Source organism: Amblyraja radiata, chromosome 7 (assembly GCF_010909765.2).
Source record: "Amblyraja radiata isolate CabotCenter1 chromosome 7, sAmbRad1.1.pri, whole genome shotgun sequence".
Classification (NCBI taxonomy): Eukaryota; Metazoa; Chordata; class Chondrichthyes; order Rajiformes; family Rajidae; genus Amblyraja; species Amblyraja radiata.
The window spans coordinates 12004554-12020065 of NC_045962.1; the positions used below are offsets into that span (position 1 = coordinate 12004554).

Genomic DNA, 15512 nt, shown 5'->3' on the forward strand with positions numbered 1-15512 from the left:
CCGCCTTACCTCCTCTAACTGGAGGGTAAGTGGCTGGTCAGCAGGGTCCAGTTGGAGAGAGGTTCTTTCATTCGGACCTCTCTCGAAACGGGCAAAAAAGTGTTTGAGCTCCTCTGCCAGTGATGTATTTGCAGCTGTCGGTGGGTCCCTGCTGCCCCTGAGGTTTGTTAGGTGATGTATTCCCTGCCACATGCGTGCTGTATCCCTGGAGGTGAAATGGTCCTCGATCTTCTCCTTGTAGGACATTTTAGCTGATTTAATGCCCCGCTTAAGGTTGTGTCTGGCAGCGCTGTACAGTTCTTTGTTGCCAGATTTGTGGGCCAAGTCCCGCTCCTTCAGAAGACGCTGGACCTCCGTAGTCATCCATGGTTTCCTGTTCGGAAAGACACGGTTGCACTTGTTGATGGTGACACATTCCACACAACATCTGATGTAGAAGAGTACTGCTGCAGCGTACTCTTCTAGGTCCTGGTTATAAAATAGACTCCAGTCTGTGCTCTGAAAGCAGTCCTGCAGTTGTAAGGTTGCATCCTCTGGCCAAGTTTTAATGATCCTGGTAGTGGGTTTCTGCTTTCTACTGATGGGGTTGTAGGCTGGGATTAACACCAATGACTGGTGGTCTGACTGTCCAAGGGGGGGGAGGGGTAAGGCTCTGTAACCTTTAGGAATGTTAGAATAAACACAGTAGTGTTTTCCCCTTGAGTTGGGCATTTAACATGTTGCACAAACCGTGGCAGTACTTTCTTTAAGTTGGTGTGATTAAAGTCACCAGCCACGATAAAAACCCCATCAGGATGTGAGTTCTGTTGTTTGTTGATCGCATTTAGCAGGTAGCCCAGTGCTTCATTAGCTTTAGCCTCCGGAGCTAAGTACACGGCTGTAATAAAAACCACAGAAAACTCTCTTGGGAGATGGTAGGGTCTGCATTTAGCTACCATCATTTCTAGGTCTGGTGAGCAATGTCTCTCAGTAACAGTGGCATCCGTAGTCCAGTTATTGTTCGTAAAAACAACCAGCCCCCCCCCCGCATTGTTTACCTGAGGCTTCGGTTCTGTCGCTGCGGTGAGTAGCCCGGCCCGCTAGCTCGATAGCAGCATCAGGTATTCCAGGATGGAGCCAGGTCTCACTGATTATCAGAACACAACTATCCTGGATAGCTGATTGTGATGATAAACAGAGTCTTAGTTCGTCCATCTTGTTGTTAAGAGACCTGGCGTTGGAGACAAAGAGGCTGGGGAGTGGTGGTCTGTGCGGATTCCTCTTTAGCCGAGTTAGCACGCCGGCTCTACGCCCTCGCTTCCGTTTGCGGTCTCTCCGTCTCCTGCGGTGACTGTTGGGGGAGGTTATCCATGGGGACCCCGGTGCTCTGCTGATCTCTGCTGGAATCTCGTGTGTATGTTGGAAAGTACACGAAACCCCCAGTTGTTGCGTCGTTCCAACAAAAGTTAGCGATTCTCGGGTGGAATCGTGTTTGGTCTACCCTGGCACAATTCCCACCAAACAAACAGAGATAAGACGAAAAAACAGTTCAATCTAGGAGAGCTCACAGCCGCAGCGTCCTGGCGCGCAGCCATCTTGAGTAGCAAGATTAGGCGACCTCGTTCCCATTTGAGATGAGCCCCACCACGGTTGTATTGTCCGCAAATTTTATGATCCTATTTGCGGGGTGATGGGGCAAGCAGTCATGTGTGTATATGGCGTAGAGGAGCGGACTGAGCACACAGCCCAGCGGTGCTCCTGTGCTGAGGGTCAGGGATGTCGAGGTGTAGGGTCCAAGTCTCACCGTCTGTGGGCGTTCACTGAGAAAGTCCAATATCCACCGACACAGTTGACTGCTGAGGCCAAGGTCTAGCATATTTGATGTTGAATAGTTTCTGGGAAATACGTATTCAGATATTATAATAACAAGGATAGACACAAAATACTAGAGTAACTCAGCGGATCACAATTCACAACTTCCCAGAGCTTAATAATTCACAACTCTTTATCCTCTCGGGCTCACACCTGTCTTTCTGTCCTTTGTTCAACAATCTGCCTATCAAATAACACCCTCACCTTTGTTCTCCTACAATCAGCCCTGCTCTGTTCTGCCCCTCCTTTCTTCCAGCTTTCTTTCCCACCCTCTTACAATCGGTCTGAAGAAGAGTTCCAACCTGAAACATTGCCTATCCATGTTCTCCAGAGATGTTGCCTGACCTGCTGAGTTACTCCAGCACTATGTGGCTATCTTTACATTTTCAGATAGTTTTCCTTCACTGCATGAGAAAATATGGATAATATGGTCCATAGAAGAGATATTATTACCGTTCTCTGTTATTGCCCACGAGAAGGCAGTGGATAGTCTTTGAAACAGAAATGAAAATATTTTAATGGTAAGTTTTCCAGTTGCTGGAACTCTGTAGTGCAGTCTATGTACTGTGAGTGGTACACTTCATTTTCAAACTGTTCTACACTAGTAGTAGACTCCTACACAAGTACAGATTTTATTATGTGACATTTCTGGTCGAGACAGTTCTTCTGAAGAAGGGTCTCGATCCAAAACATCACCTATTCCTTTTCTGCAGAGATGCTGTCTGACCTGCTGAGTTACTCCAGCTTTTTGTGTCTATCTTTGGTTTAAACCTGCATCTACAGTTCCTTCCTACATATTTTATTAGTTGGGTCTAGTCTGGGTTGCTTTTGTTATTGCTCAACTGGTTATTTCTGTATGACCATAGAAGGCAGGATACTTAGTCCACGATGCAAAATGTATAGGAGTGCATTCTAACTAAAGAGTGCCTTCTAGTGGGCAATCACAGAGGTCATTACAAATATCCCAGGATTAATCTAGGAAATAACATTGAATGGCAATATCAAAGCATAGATAAAGTAAAAATTATGTAACAGTATGAAATTATAAATTGATCTTTGCAGTACTAGACAATAGACAATAGGTGCAAGAGTAGGCCATTCGGCCCTTCGAGCCAGCACCGCCATTCAATGTGATCATGGCTGATCATCCCCAAAAAGTACCCCGTTCCTGCCTTCTCCCCATATCCCCTGACTCCGCTATTTTTAAGAGTCCTATCTAGCTCTCTCTTGAAAGCATCCAGAGAACCTGCCTCCACCTGAGGCAGAGAATTTCTCTTTGTGTCTGTTAATTCAAAATGAATGCCTCATTGTGTGGTGTGTAATGGTTTTTATTCATGGGACTTAATCATTGCAGGCAGCACCAGCATATATTGCCAATCATTGATGCCCTTTAACAGGTAGCCATTTCCAGGACTACTTGAGAGTCAGCCACATTATTGGAGATTTCGAGTAACACATAAACCAGACAAGCAAGGAAGAAATATCCTTCTAACCGGATTGATTTTTTGGATAATCCAGTAGATTCAGTGTAATTGTAAATGATGAGAACTTTACTTTACCGAGCATTAGTCGGCACTGGGCCTGTACTCGCTGGAGTTTAGAAGAATAAGGAGGGACCTCATTGAAACAAACAGAACAGTGAAAGGCTTGGATAGCGTGGATGTGGAGAGGGTGTTTCCACTTGTGGGAAAGTCTAGGACAAGAGGTCATAGCCTCAGAATTAAAGGACGTTCTTATAGGAAGGAGTTGAGGGGATATTTCTTTAGTCAGAGGGTGGTGAATCTGTGGAATTCTTTGCCACAGAAGGCTGTGGAGGCCATGTCAGTGGATATTTTTATGGCAGAGATAGATAGATACGGCGAGCAGGCAGGAGAATGGAGTTAGGAGGGAGAAATAGATCAGCCATGTGGAGGAGTAGACTTGATGGGCCGAATGGCCTAATTCTACTCCTATCCCTTATGACCTTATTGTCCCCTGTTTTGAAGCCCCTCTGCTGCCATGGGTATGTTTGAATTTGTGCCTGTAGATGATTAATCTGTGTTTCTGGATTCTTGGATCAGTAACCTCTAAATTGTGGTGCTGTGTATGACAGATTATGCCTCATATAAAATACCTAAATTGGACTTGCATCAGTCAGAAGAATCAAAAGCCCCTTTAATGTAATTCTCTTCTGTTTATAGGTAATTGTTTGGACTTCACCATTGCCTTACATGCAGCAGCAAAACCGTACAAAGTTATTCCATTTGTCAATCTTGCTGCATTTTTGTTAAGGTATGCATCTTGATTTTAAAACAAAATAAATGTGTTCTGCTGCTGGCTCTGCCCCGTATTCCTGACATTGTTCACTATATATTTTTGTTTTGCAGATATGAATGGTTTCAGGATGTATGGTCTATTCTTATGTTACCTGAAATTGACATCCTTATTTTAAATGAACAAGGAATCTCCTCCTCAGCTATTTCGATTCTCCTCTTCGTATTTGGCACAGCGATTGTCCACTGGAGTGGAATCTTCTTTAGCTTATTACTTAAACAACTTTCTTCCTTGTGGTCACTATTTCAGAGGTAAGATTAAAGTCAATTCAGTGTTGTATTTATCTGAACCATCAGCCATTACTGCCATAGGGATAATGGCTCTGGTGGCTGGCATTTGTTAAGTATGGTCAGGAAAGTTTCCTCAAGTGTAGATGGAGCTACAAGGAAGAAGGCAATGCCTGACCGACTTTTGGGCGGCACGGTGGCGCAGCAGTAGAGTTGCTGCCTTACAATGCCAGAGACCCGGGTTCGATCCTGACCTCGGGTGCTTGTCTGTACGGAGTTTGCACGTTCCACCTGTGAACACGTGGGTTTTCTCTGGGTGCTCTGGTTGCCTCCCACACTCCAAAGACGTATAGGTATGCAGGTAAATTGGCTTGGTATATGTGTAAATTGTCCCTGGTGCGTGTAAGATAATGTGGGGATCGCTGGTCGGTGCTGACTCGGTGGGTCGAAGGGCTTGTTTCCGCGCTGTATCTCTAAACTAAACTAAAAAGGGTACTGGCAGCTTGAATCAGGTGAATCCCTGAAGGAGTGTGAGGATGCAGGAGTATATGTAAAAAATAAAATGTGGAGAGCAGGAATGGGGCATGGGATAGCTTTGTCAAAGAGAAACCAAAAAAATTAACTATATTAGGGGAAGTAAGTATTTAGGGAGAGAATAGGGCCCCCTCAATGATCAAAATGGATATCTATATGTGATGCCAAAGAAGTTGGGCAAGGTCCTCAATGAATATTTGACCTCGTTTTTACTGGAGAAAGACATGAAAATGAGGGAACTCAGGAAATTTAATTGGGATAGTCTGCATTACAGCAGAGGAGGTGCCAGATGTCCTATCATGTATGAAGGTGGATAAATCTCAGGAGCCTGATCAGTAATATGTTTGGACATTGGGAAGCAAGAGAAGAACTAGCATGAGCCCTGGCTGAGATATATGCACCATCGTTAGACATGGGTAAGGTGCTGCCAGCTGGAGTGTAGCTAATATTGTGCCTCTATTTAAGATGTAAAGAAACACCTGGGAACTATAGAATAGTAAACAAAACATCTGTAGTAGGTTAGTTACTGGAGGAGATTCCAAGAGGTAAATAATCATGTATTTGGAAAGATTTGGGTTGAATAGGGATAGTCAGCATGTAATAGTGTGCAGGCAATGGTGTTTCATGAATTTGTTTGACGTTTCTGATGAAGTAACCAGGGCATGGCCGTAGAGCTTTTAAGGTGACGCATGGTTGACTGTTCTGGAAGGTTAGATCGCACGGATCGAAGGAGAACTAATTGGATACACAATTGCCTTGATTTGGCAGGAAGTGGATGTGTTGGTGGAAGGTTGCTTTTCAGACTGGAGACTCATGACGACTGGTCATAGGTCTACAGCACTTTCTGTTTTGCCCAAGATTCCAGCATCTACCTTCCCTCTGATTTTGCATTTCACTTCCCCTCTTCCTTCCTTATCGGAATCCACATCTGCACCCTAATGTTTCCATTACACCTCAAGCCTTTGGTCTATCTCCACCTATCTGCCAATCACCCTGCCTCACCTATCACTTGCCGGATTTGCCACTCTTTGCCCTTCCTCTGACCTTTACCAAACTTTGTCCGTCTACTCCATCGGCGTGAGCTGATCCATCCTCCTGGACAACTGCTGAGTTCCTCCAGCACTTGCTTTTACACATGCAGGACTTTAATCCCACCATGCAAATCGCAACATACGTTGTACTGATTTTGGAGTTGATTAGTGCTAATAGTCCAGTTTCAGAGCTTGTATTTTGAGTTAAATTGAGGCCTGATTTGCCATTTGAAGTGCACTTGAAAAATCCCAGAAGCAAAGAATCTTTGCTTGTGTTCGCAGGTATCGTTTGAGAATATCTAAAATTAAATAATTTATCTGGCAACAAACTAATTCCCGAGTTTCCTATGTAATGTCAGTGACCACAGTTCCAAAGTACTTAATAGGGTGCAAATTGAGGTGGCTGTAGTGAAATTATTAAAGGGGTTTTGTGAAAGACACCAAGCTTAGCATAAAATTGAACCCTTCCACTGACATATTAATTCATTTTCCCCAGTACTGTAATTAACAATGAACTGTTTAAGAGTCTTATGGATGCATCCTTCTTATTTGCAAATGCAATTACAACTCTTGGCAGCCTGCCATTTCCATTCACTTTGTGACATTAAAATGTTACTGCTCTGCTACTGCACAGTAATCCATGAAATCTGCAACATATTTTGTTGAATTTATTTTGAAATTACAGAGCTAGGTTGTAGCTATTGGGGTTTGATGCTCCCTCTCTTTTTCTGTGCCCACTTTCCAATCAATGTTTTAATTTTGTGGTTTCTATATTTTACTCGCCCAATTTCATGTCTCACACTACAGCTCCTTGGGGGATCTAAAATATTTTCTTAAGTAGATGAGAGGCATGCAGAGGAACAATGGCATGAGGTCCATAAATTATCAAGAAGACAGTTCTAAAATAAAGGAATGAGGAAGAGTCAATGGAAGCATGAAAGGCAATAAGATAAAATGTAAGACAAAAAAAGCATTGAACAAAAAGAGAGGGGCGGCACAGTGGCGCAGCGGAGAGTTGCTGCATTACAACGCCAGAGTTCTGGGTTCGATCCTGACTACGGGCGCTGTCTGTATGTAGTTTGTACGTTCTTCCTGTGACTGCGTGGGTTTTCTCCGAGATCCCCAGTTTCCTCCCACGATGTACAGGTTTGTAGATTAATTGGCTTGGTATAAATGTAAATTGTCCCTAGTCTGTGTAGGATAGTGTTAGTGTGCGGGTGGCCGATGGTCGGCGCGGACTCGGTGGGCCGAAGGGCCTGTTTCCGCGCTGTATCTCTAAACTAAACTAAAACTAAGCTGAACAAACGGGAGACAATTATGGAATGCAAAAGTTTATTTTTGTAATAATGTGTTGTGAGGTCAGGTGGGTCAAAACTTCTATTGAGCTCAAGATTCAAGATTCAAGAGAGTTTATTGTCATGTGTCCCAGATAGGACAATTACATTCTTGCTGAATCTGAGAGTGGTTTAAACCTTTTGTGAATGAGTTGATCGCATGTTTACTGCAATAATAAAAGAATCAAGTGGCATAAGGTTATTGCCATCAGTTTGATGACCCCGTGTCATGCTTGCTCTTTCCCCAGCTATGTGTAAACAAAAGGATTTGAATTCTTCCGTTGCTCAGAACAGACTTTTGTTTTCCTTTCTGAATAATGGTGTCATTTTTTAGGACTGGCATGTATATTTGTCAGTTTTCAGTGGATTGTGATGAAGTGAAGATTTCCTATCACATTTCCGCTAGCTGCAGATATTGACCCTCATGTTAAACACCAGGGCTTCTCAATTAACCCAAGGGTCACACAATAGGATGACAGGGTTCAGACAATAGACTCTTCATCTTTATTGTAGACTTGTGCTAAAGTATACCTTTCCCTGATAGTGCTTAATAGTTAGAATTTTTGAAATATCATTTGGTTTGCCGATATTTAGGCTACCTTGGGCATGGGTCCCCAATGTGACACTTACATTTATGGTTCAGTAGAAACTGTGAGCTGGCCCTAAATCAAACATTCGCTGGTTTAATTTAGTCAACTCATTTGAATAATTCTGAAAATTCAACTGTTGCAGATTTTAATTATTTACATTATAACTACAGGTGCACAACCTTTTATCCGAAAGCCTTGGGACCAGACACTTTTCGTAATTCAGAATTTGTCGGCCTTCGGAATGGAAATTTTTTAGCGTAGATTTTAATGGCTGGCTCAGTGGTAGAGTGCTCGGCTCATATCCGCAAGGTCGCGAGTTTGCGCCTTGATCCCGGCAGTTACTCGGTCGCGAGTTTGAGTCTTCAATGTAGTTTTTTCTTGCAGAATAAATGTTTGTATGAAATGCAGTGTAGGAGAGGTGTACTGACTGTGTGGGCAGAACTTTGGAAGTGATTGCCCACCAGTCTAAAAAGCCGCTGTGTCTCCCTGTCCCTGGGATAGCAGGGGGGCGATCAAACAGCACAATACCCCCCTCCCCCTCCAACTCCAGAGGAATCCGCTCCCTGATGGGCCGCTACGGCGACAAGTGGCAGTTTGCCCACAGCCCGAGCTGCGCCCCCTCATCCGCCACCCCAAGAACAAGACGTACCTTGCACACCATCAGCTTCTGCCCCTACGTGTTCCTCTGGAGTTGGAGCGGGGCTGGGCTGGAGTTGCTGCTGGCTGTGGGTCTCTGGGATCTCCGTGCTTGCAGTGGGCCTGGGGGTCGGTGTCCCGTTGGTCCTGACGTCTCCGGCCACCCCCCTGGACTGGAGCTGAGACTGGGAACTGTACCGCCCTTGCCCCCTCCCTCTGCAACTGCAAACAACCCCACTCTCCTGCAAGGGCGGTACAGTTCCCGGAGGATGGCAGGTGGCCGGAGACGTCAGGACCAAGAGGAACCCGCTCCCCGATGGGCCCCTACGACGCCCCGAGCTGCGCCCCGTCATCCGCAACCCAGGTTCCTCTGTAGTTGGAGCGGGGCTGGGCTGGGCTGCTGTTGGCTGTGGGTCTCTGGGATCTCCGTGTTTGCAGTGGGCCTGGGGGTCGGTGTCCCGATGAGGGGGCGCAGCTCGGGGAACGGCTTCTGGTGGTCCTGACGTCTCCGGCCAGTTTGCAGTTTTCCTCTGGAGTTGGAACGGGGCTGGGCTGCTGCTGGCTGTGGGTCTCTGGGATCTCCGTGCTTGCAGTGGGCCTGGGGGTCAGTGTCCCGTTGGTCCTGACGTCTCCGGTGACTGGCACTGACCTGCTGTCATCGCCGACGTGAAGACAGTGCAAAGCCCCCGCGCCGGTGCAATGAGCGGGGAGCTGGAGAGGGGAGGGAAGGGGTCACACACATGGCCGGGAAGCAGAGGGGTGTAGGTGGGGTGAAACTGAAGGGAGCGACAATCTGCTGCTGCCTGCCCGCTGAGTTAAAAAGTTCCCACGCAAGACTCACGATACATTGTGTATCGTGAGTCTACCGTGGGAACTTTTTAACTCAGCGGGCAGGCAGCAGCATATTGTCAATTATTAACCCTCCCGCGCAATATACCCTCACCTTGTCTTTTATGAATGGGGATTTAGTTCCCCTTTCTTCGAGGACCGACTGGAGGTTCCGCTGTCACCTCTGCGGGCCGCCCTCGGTGAACGTCTTCAAGGACCTTTCTTCAAGGACCGAAAAAATGTCCGCTATTCGGAGGTTTTCGTTATTTGAATCTTCGGATAAAAGGTTGTGCACCTGTAATGTTAATTATAACTGATCTGACATATATGTATTGGACTAACCAATAATAGCCAGAGAGATGCGTGTTGAAATGAATTGTATTTATTACACACAGTGGTGAATGCCTGGAACACACTGCCAGGGGTGGTGGTGAAAGCAGATATGATAGTAACATTTAAGAAGATTTTAGATAGGTACATGGAAATGTAGAGAATGGTGGGATATAGATCACGTACAGGCAGACAAGATTGGTTTAACCTGGCATCATGGATATTGTTGGCCAAATTGCCGGAGTCGATGCTGTAGAACTAAAGAACTAGAATGTTCTAGAAAAAGGGCACCTGCTCTTGAAACAACTAAAATGTAAATATTGAAGGAAGATGAAATCAGAATTTTATATTAAGTTCTTGATGTGAATTTGCCACGGCTCGACTGTAATTCATTGTTCTTATTCTTACAGGCCATCAGTTGTTAAAAAAGAAAATGGGCTGATAAGTCTTCAGAGTTCTTGTGTTGTGATTTTCTTCATCATTATAATCTGGACGACCTGTGGTGCTGTTGCTCTCATATTTGGTTACTTCCTCTATCTTTTAAAGGTAATATTTACTTATTCATTAGTCATCATATTAAATCATTCGCTGATGATCCATAAGGTAATTTGAGGTAACTTTGTGATGAAACCAGATCAGTTAAATTTCCATTGCATTTGATCAATGACAAGTGTTTACTTTTGAACTGTGAAGAAAACAAAAGTAATTATATTCTTGACCAAACATTTTTTAAGTGCATGACTTTACTTGCTGGTAAAAAAACACTTAATTTGTGTACAATGTTTAAGAAAGAACTGCAGATGCTGGAAAAATCGATGGTAGACAAAAATGGTGGAGGAACTCCGCGGGTGAGGCAGCATCTATGGAGCGAAGGAATAGGTGACGTTTCGGGTCGAGACCCTTCTTAAGACTGATGTGCGACCCCAGTCTCGACCCAAAATGTCGCCTATTCCTTCTATCCATTGATGCTGCCTCACCCGCTGAGTTTCTCCAGCATTTTTGTCTACTTTTTGTATAAAATCAGAGAAGTTGCAGAAAGTGGACATATGAAACAAAAATTGAAAATGCTGGATACATTTAGTAAATCAGACAGCATCTGTGGAAAGAGAAAAACTTACTGCTTCAGTTCAGCTCCAAACAGATTCCATGAACAGATAGCAATTCCGCACATCTCCTTTCAGCATTTTGAAATACCACTTCCTCTGTGACATCTTGGTGCACTCTTCCGTCCCTGCCCATCACTGCCGTTCTTCCATCCTGCCGCAGGAGTTACAACACACAGAAACATTAAAAAATAGGTGCAGTAGTAAGCCATTCGGCCCTTTGAGCCAGCACTGCCATCCGATATGATCATGGGTAATCATCCAAAACAGTACCCTGTTCCTGCATTTTCCCCATATCCCCTGATTCCGCTAGCCCTAAGAGCAATATCCAACTCTCTCCTGAATACATCCAGTGAATTGGCCTCCACTGCCTTCTGTGGCAGAGAATTCCACAGATTCACAACTGGTCCTAATTGGCCTACCTCTTATTCTTGAACTGTGACCCCTGGTTCTGGACTCCCCCAACATGGGGAACATTTTTCCTGCATCTAGCCTGTCCATTCCCTCAAGAATGTTATGTTTCTTTTCCTTTCACTTCTTTCATGTTTCTTTTCCTTTCACCACATTTCTTTTCACCTCTTTCCAGGTGAAGTGGCGATTCATTGTAATATGCTCACTTTAATGTGCATCACACAATAGTCTCATCGCAGCCAAACCAAACCCCGATGTGTGCTTGCTTTGCAGTGCTTACTTTGCAGAGCACCTGTGCTCAGTCTGCAGGAGTAACCCAGAGTTTTTGGTGGCCTGCCAGTATAAGAATCCGCAACTTTTCAGACTTTGGATAGGTGGCAATTGGAATATTGTGTGCACTTCTGGTCACCGCATGACAGGAAGGATGTGGAGGCTTTGGAGAGGGTGCAGAGGAGGTTTACCAGAATGATGCCTGGATTAATGGGGCATTACCTGTAAGGAGAGGTTGGACAAACCTAGCTTGTTTTCTTTGCAGGGAGAGACCAAATAGAGGTTCAAGTTCAAATTTCAAATTTATTTGTCACATGCACCATAAGGTGCAGTGAAATGTAACTTACCATGCAGCATTACAATTAAAAAAGGACCCAATACACAACATAATTCAACACAGACATCCACCACAGTATTCTTCACTGTGGTGGAAGGCAATACAGTTCACACAGTCCTCCTCCTCCTCCTCCCTTGTTCACCCGTGGTCGGGACCCTGACCCTCTGTAGTCGCCGCTACGGATGGCCCGATGTCCAAGCCCTCTGGTCGGGATGGTCGGAACGCCGATGTCGGGACAGGTCGAGCATACCCGCGGCCCGGAGCTCCCAAATCAGCCACCTCCTTACCGGAGACCGCGGCTTCCAGATGTTGTAGGCCGCAGGTCGGCGGTCGGAGCTGTTCCCCGGCCACTTCCGGCGAGGGATTGCCCGCTCCACGATGAAAGGTCTGCTTCACACCTGCTGCCAGAAGCTCCACAGACCGAGGCTCCAAGATCTTGTAGGCCACAGGCCAGCGGTCGGAGCGCTTCTCCGGCGACCCCCGGCAAAGGGACGCCCCGCTCCGCAATGTTAAAGTACCCGCTGCGCCGCCGCTGAAGCTCTGGGCCCGACTCCGGGAAAGACCGCACCAAACCAGCTGCAAGGCCGTGAGGAGGGGGGCGAAAAAGCGACAAGAAAGAAAGTTGCATCTCCGTCGAGGTAGGTTCCTGAAAACAGTTTCCTCCTATTTCTCCCCACCACTCCTAACGCAAGACATGTAGAGGAACACTAAAGCATACTCTTGGAGATTTGTTTTTTTAAAGGCGAAGCGACGAACCCGCTGCAAGCGAGGCAGCCAACTGGTAGCGCCACCGGAACTTTATAAAGTATATAAAATTCTAAGAGCATAGATAGGATGGACAGTTAAAACCTTTTTCTCAGGATGAAGATGTCAAAGTCAAGAGGTCATGGCTTTAGTGTCAAAGTCAAGAGGTCATAGTGAGAGGGACAAGGACATTAATTTAACTCGGTGACATGTTCAGCACAATATTGTGGGCTTAAGGGTATGTCCCTGTGCTTTAGTGTTCTATGTCCTGTTATCTATGTTCATGCTTTGATTGGCCTTGTTGAAGTTATTCTCAAGTTTGGATTGTTTTCTCTGGAACGCCAGTGGTTGCGGGGATCCTAATAGAAATATATAAAATTATGAAAGGCATAAATAGGGTAGACAGTCAGAATCTTTTTCCTAGGATGGAAAAATCAAATACTAGAGGGCACGGCTTTATGGTGAGAGGAACAAAGTTTAAAGGAGATGTGCAGGTCAACTTTTTTACACAGAGGGTGGTGACTGCCAAGAACATGCTGCAGTCAGGGTTGGTGATTGAGAAAGATACAATAGTGTATGTATTAGGCTTTAGGATAGGCATATGGATATGGAGGGAATGGAGGAGTACGGATCATACACAGGTAGATACGAGATGGACTTAGCATCATGTTCGGCATAGACATTGTGGGCCAAAGTGTTGTGCTGCACTGTTCTATGTTCTATTTTTACATTATAAAAGTGGGATCATATCAACCCTTCAAATTTAATCAAATATGATAATTCTGATTTACCTTTTCTTTGCAGTTAATTATCTTGCACGCAACACAAAACGAGACAGAATCTTCATGATTAAGCGTTACCAAGGCACCAGACAGATAGATGACAGGTTCCATTGAGTTATATATATTCCACTATTTTGGTTCTGTAGTTCAGCATTCTGTAGTCTGTTTTGATTGCTCTTCCACAATAGTTCGATATGTTGAGTAAGAATCAAGCATCTTGGATTCTCAGCTTTAGTTTTAGCAATTTCATCATCATTTGTCACAGAGTTGCATCACGCGCAAACAGAATCCTTCCCGTCCATCATGTCCCTGCCCTGCTGCACTAATCCCATTTGGCTGTATTAGGTTAAGATCCTTCTAGGCCAGGGCTATTTATGTGCATGTCAAAAAGTCTGCTGATTCTAGCAATTATCTGATTCCACCTCCTCTGGTCGTGAGTTTCAGATATCAACCACTGTGTCAAACATCTTCTCCCTTAAATCACCTTTAAAACGTCTTCCTCTCAACTTATACCAATCACCTCTTGTTTTTGATACCCCTGCCCTAGGGGAATTATTCTGACTGTCTATCGTACTCCTGTCTCTTATAATTTTATAGACATTTATCAGGTCAGCTCCCAGTCTCCTTTGCTCCACCTAGTCTTATCAATCAATAAACAAACTGCACAAGGAATTCAGCAAGTCAAGCAGCATCCGTGGAGGCAAAGGGATGTGTTGTGGGGCAATATCCTATATCAGGACTGAGTGTGTAGCGGAGAGATGGCTAGTATAAAGAGATTAGAGGGAGGGGTGAGGCAGGGGCTGGCAGGTAATAGATGGAACCAAGTGATGAGTGAGATGGTGAAGTTGGGAGACAGCCACTAGTAGGAGATATGTAGATACTGCATCTGAAGGGTAATAGATGGGTCACACAAGAGTGGCGAACAGAACTGGATACAATGATATAAATAACTTTTGGATCAGCCTACCATGCAAGATGCTGTCCAATTCCTCACTGAAATCCATGCAGCCAATATCTGCTGCCCTCCTTTTATCGGTCTTCCTAATGACTTCTCTAAAAACTCAAATCAAAGTAGTGAGACAGAATTTCACCTGCATAAAGCCATGCATTCTATTACCAGCTTTTTCCTTTCCAAATGTACACAAACCCTTTGGATTGGAAAGAGCTGCAGATGCTGGTTTAAATCGAAGATAGACACAAAATGCTGGAGTAACTCAACATCTCTGGAGAGAAGGAATGGGTGACGTTTCGGGTCGAGACCCTTCTTCAGACTGATGTCAGGGGGGGTGGGCGGTGAAGCACATTAGCCTGCAGTTTGCTTATCCCTGCTGCTCTTCTAACATAAAGGAACAACATTAACTATCTTCCAGTCTTCTGTCACTTTACCTAATGGAGATGTGCACATCTCTATAGGGGTTCCCAGCAATCTTTTCACTTGCTTCCCATAGCAATCTTTGATAGATCTTATATGGCCCTAAGGATTTATCAATCATCCAGTAAAGTCTAACACCTCTCCATTCTCAATGCTACCTACTCCAATCTGTCCACATACTCCTCTCTGAACTCTCCATCTTCCATCTTCTTGTCCTTGGTGAATATAACAAACTTATCAACTCATATTAACAAACTCATCAGGAAGGCTGGCTCCATCCTGGGCAGGTGGTCTTGGAGGGGAGGATGCTCCTCAAACCAGCTTAGACAATACAGCTCACCCCCACCATGACACACTGGTCAACCTGAGGAGCACCTTCAGCAACATACTGGTTCCACCAAGATCCAATGCAAAACGTCACAGGAGATCCTGCTTCCCTGCGGCTGTCAAACTGTACAACTCCTCCCCTTCTGTCATGGGGTAGACTGACACTCCTCCTCCCCCCCCCCCCTCTCTCTCCTCTACAATCTTTGCACATCTCCAATCCTTTCCACGCAACATTTTAATTTCATATTTCATGTATTTTGTTTTATGACTGTTGGCAGATCAATTCCCTCCTGGGTTAAATAGACAATAGACAATAGGTGCAGGAGTAGGCCTTTCGGCCCTTCGAGCCAGCACCGCCATTCAATGTGATCATGGCTGATCATCCACAATCAGTACCCCGTTCCTGCCTTCTCCCCATATCCCCTGACTATGCTATCTTTAAGAGTCCTATCTAGCTCTCTCTTGAAAGTATCCAGAGAACCGGCCTCCACG

At 45.2% G+C, this 15512-nt stretch overlaps 1 protein-coding gene across 4 annotated transcripts in view; it reads left to right on the plus strand.

Annotated features, from left to right (window-relative positions):
• The window catches only part of pgap1 (post-GPI attachment to proteins inositol deacylase 1), a 122125-nt gene that overhangs the window by 89890 nt on the left and 16723 nt on the right, over positions 1–15512 (plus strand). For all 4 annotated transcript variants that reach the window (XM_033023727.1, XM_033023725.1, XM_033023724.1 and 1 more), the window contains 3 exons: positions 4032–4122; positions 4218–4415; positions 10085–10220. In XM_033023727.1, coding sequence (XP_032879618.1) covers positions 4032–4122; positions 4218–4415; positions 10085–10220 — 425 coding nt within the window. The remainder of the gene's footprint in view (positions 1–4031; positions 4123–4217; positions 4416–10084; positions 10221–15512) is intronic.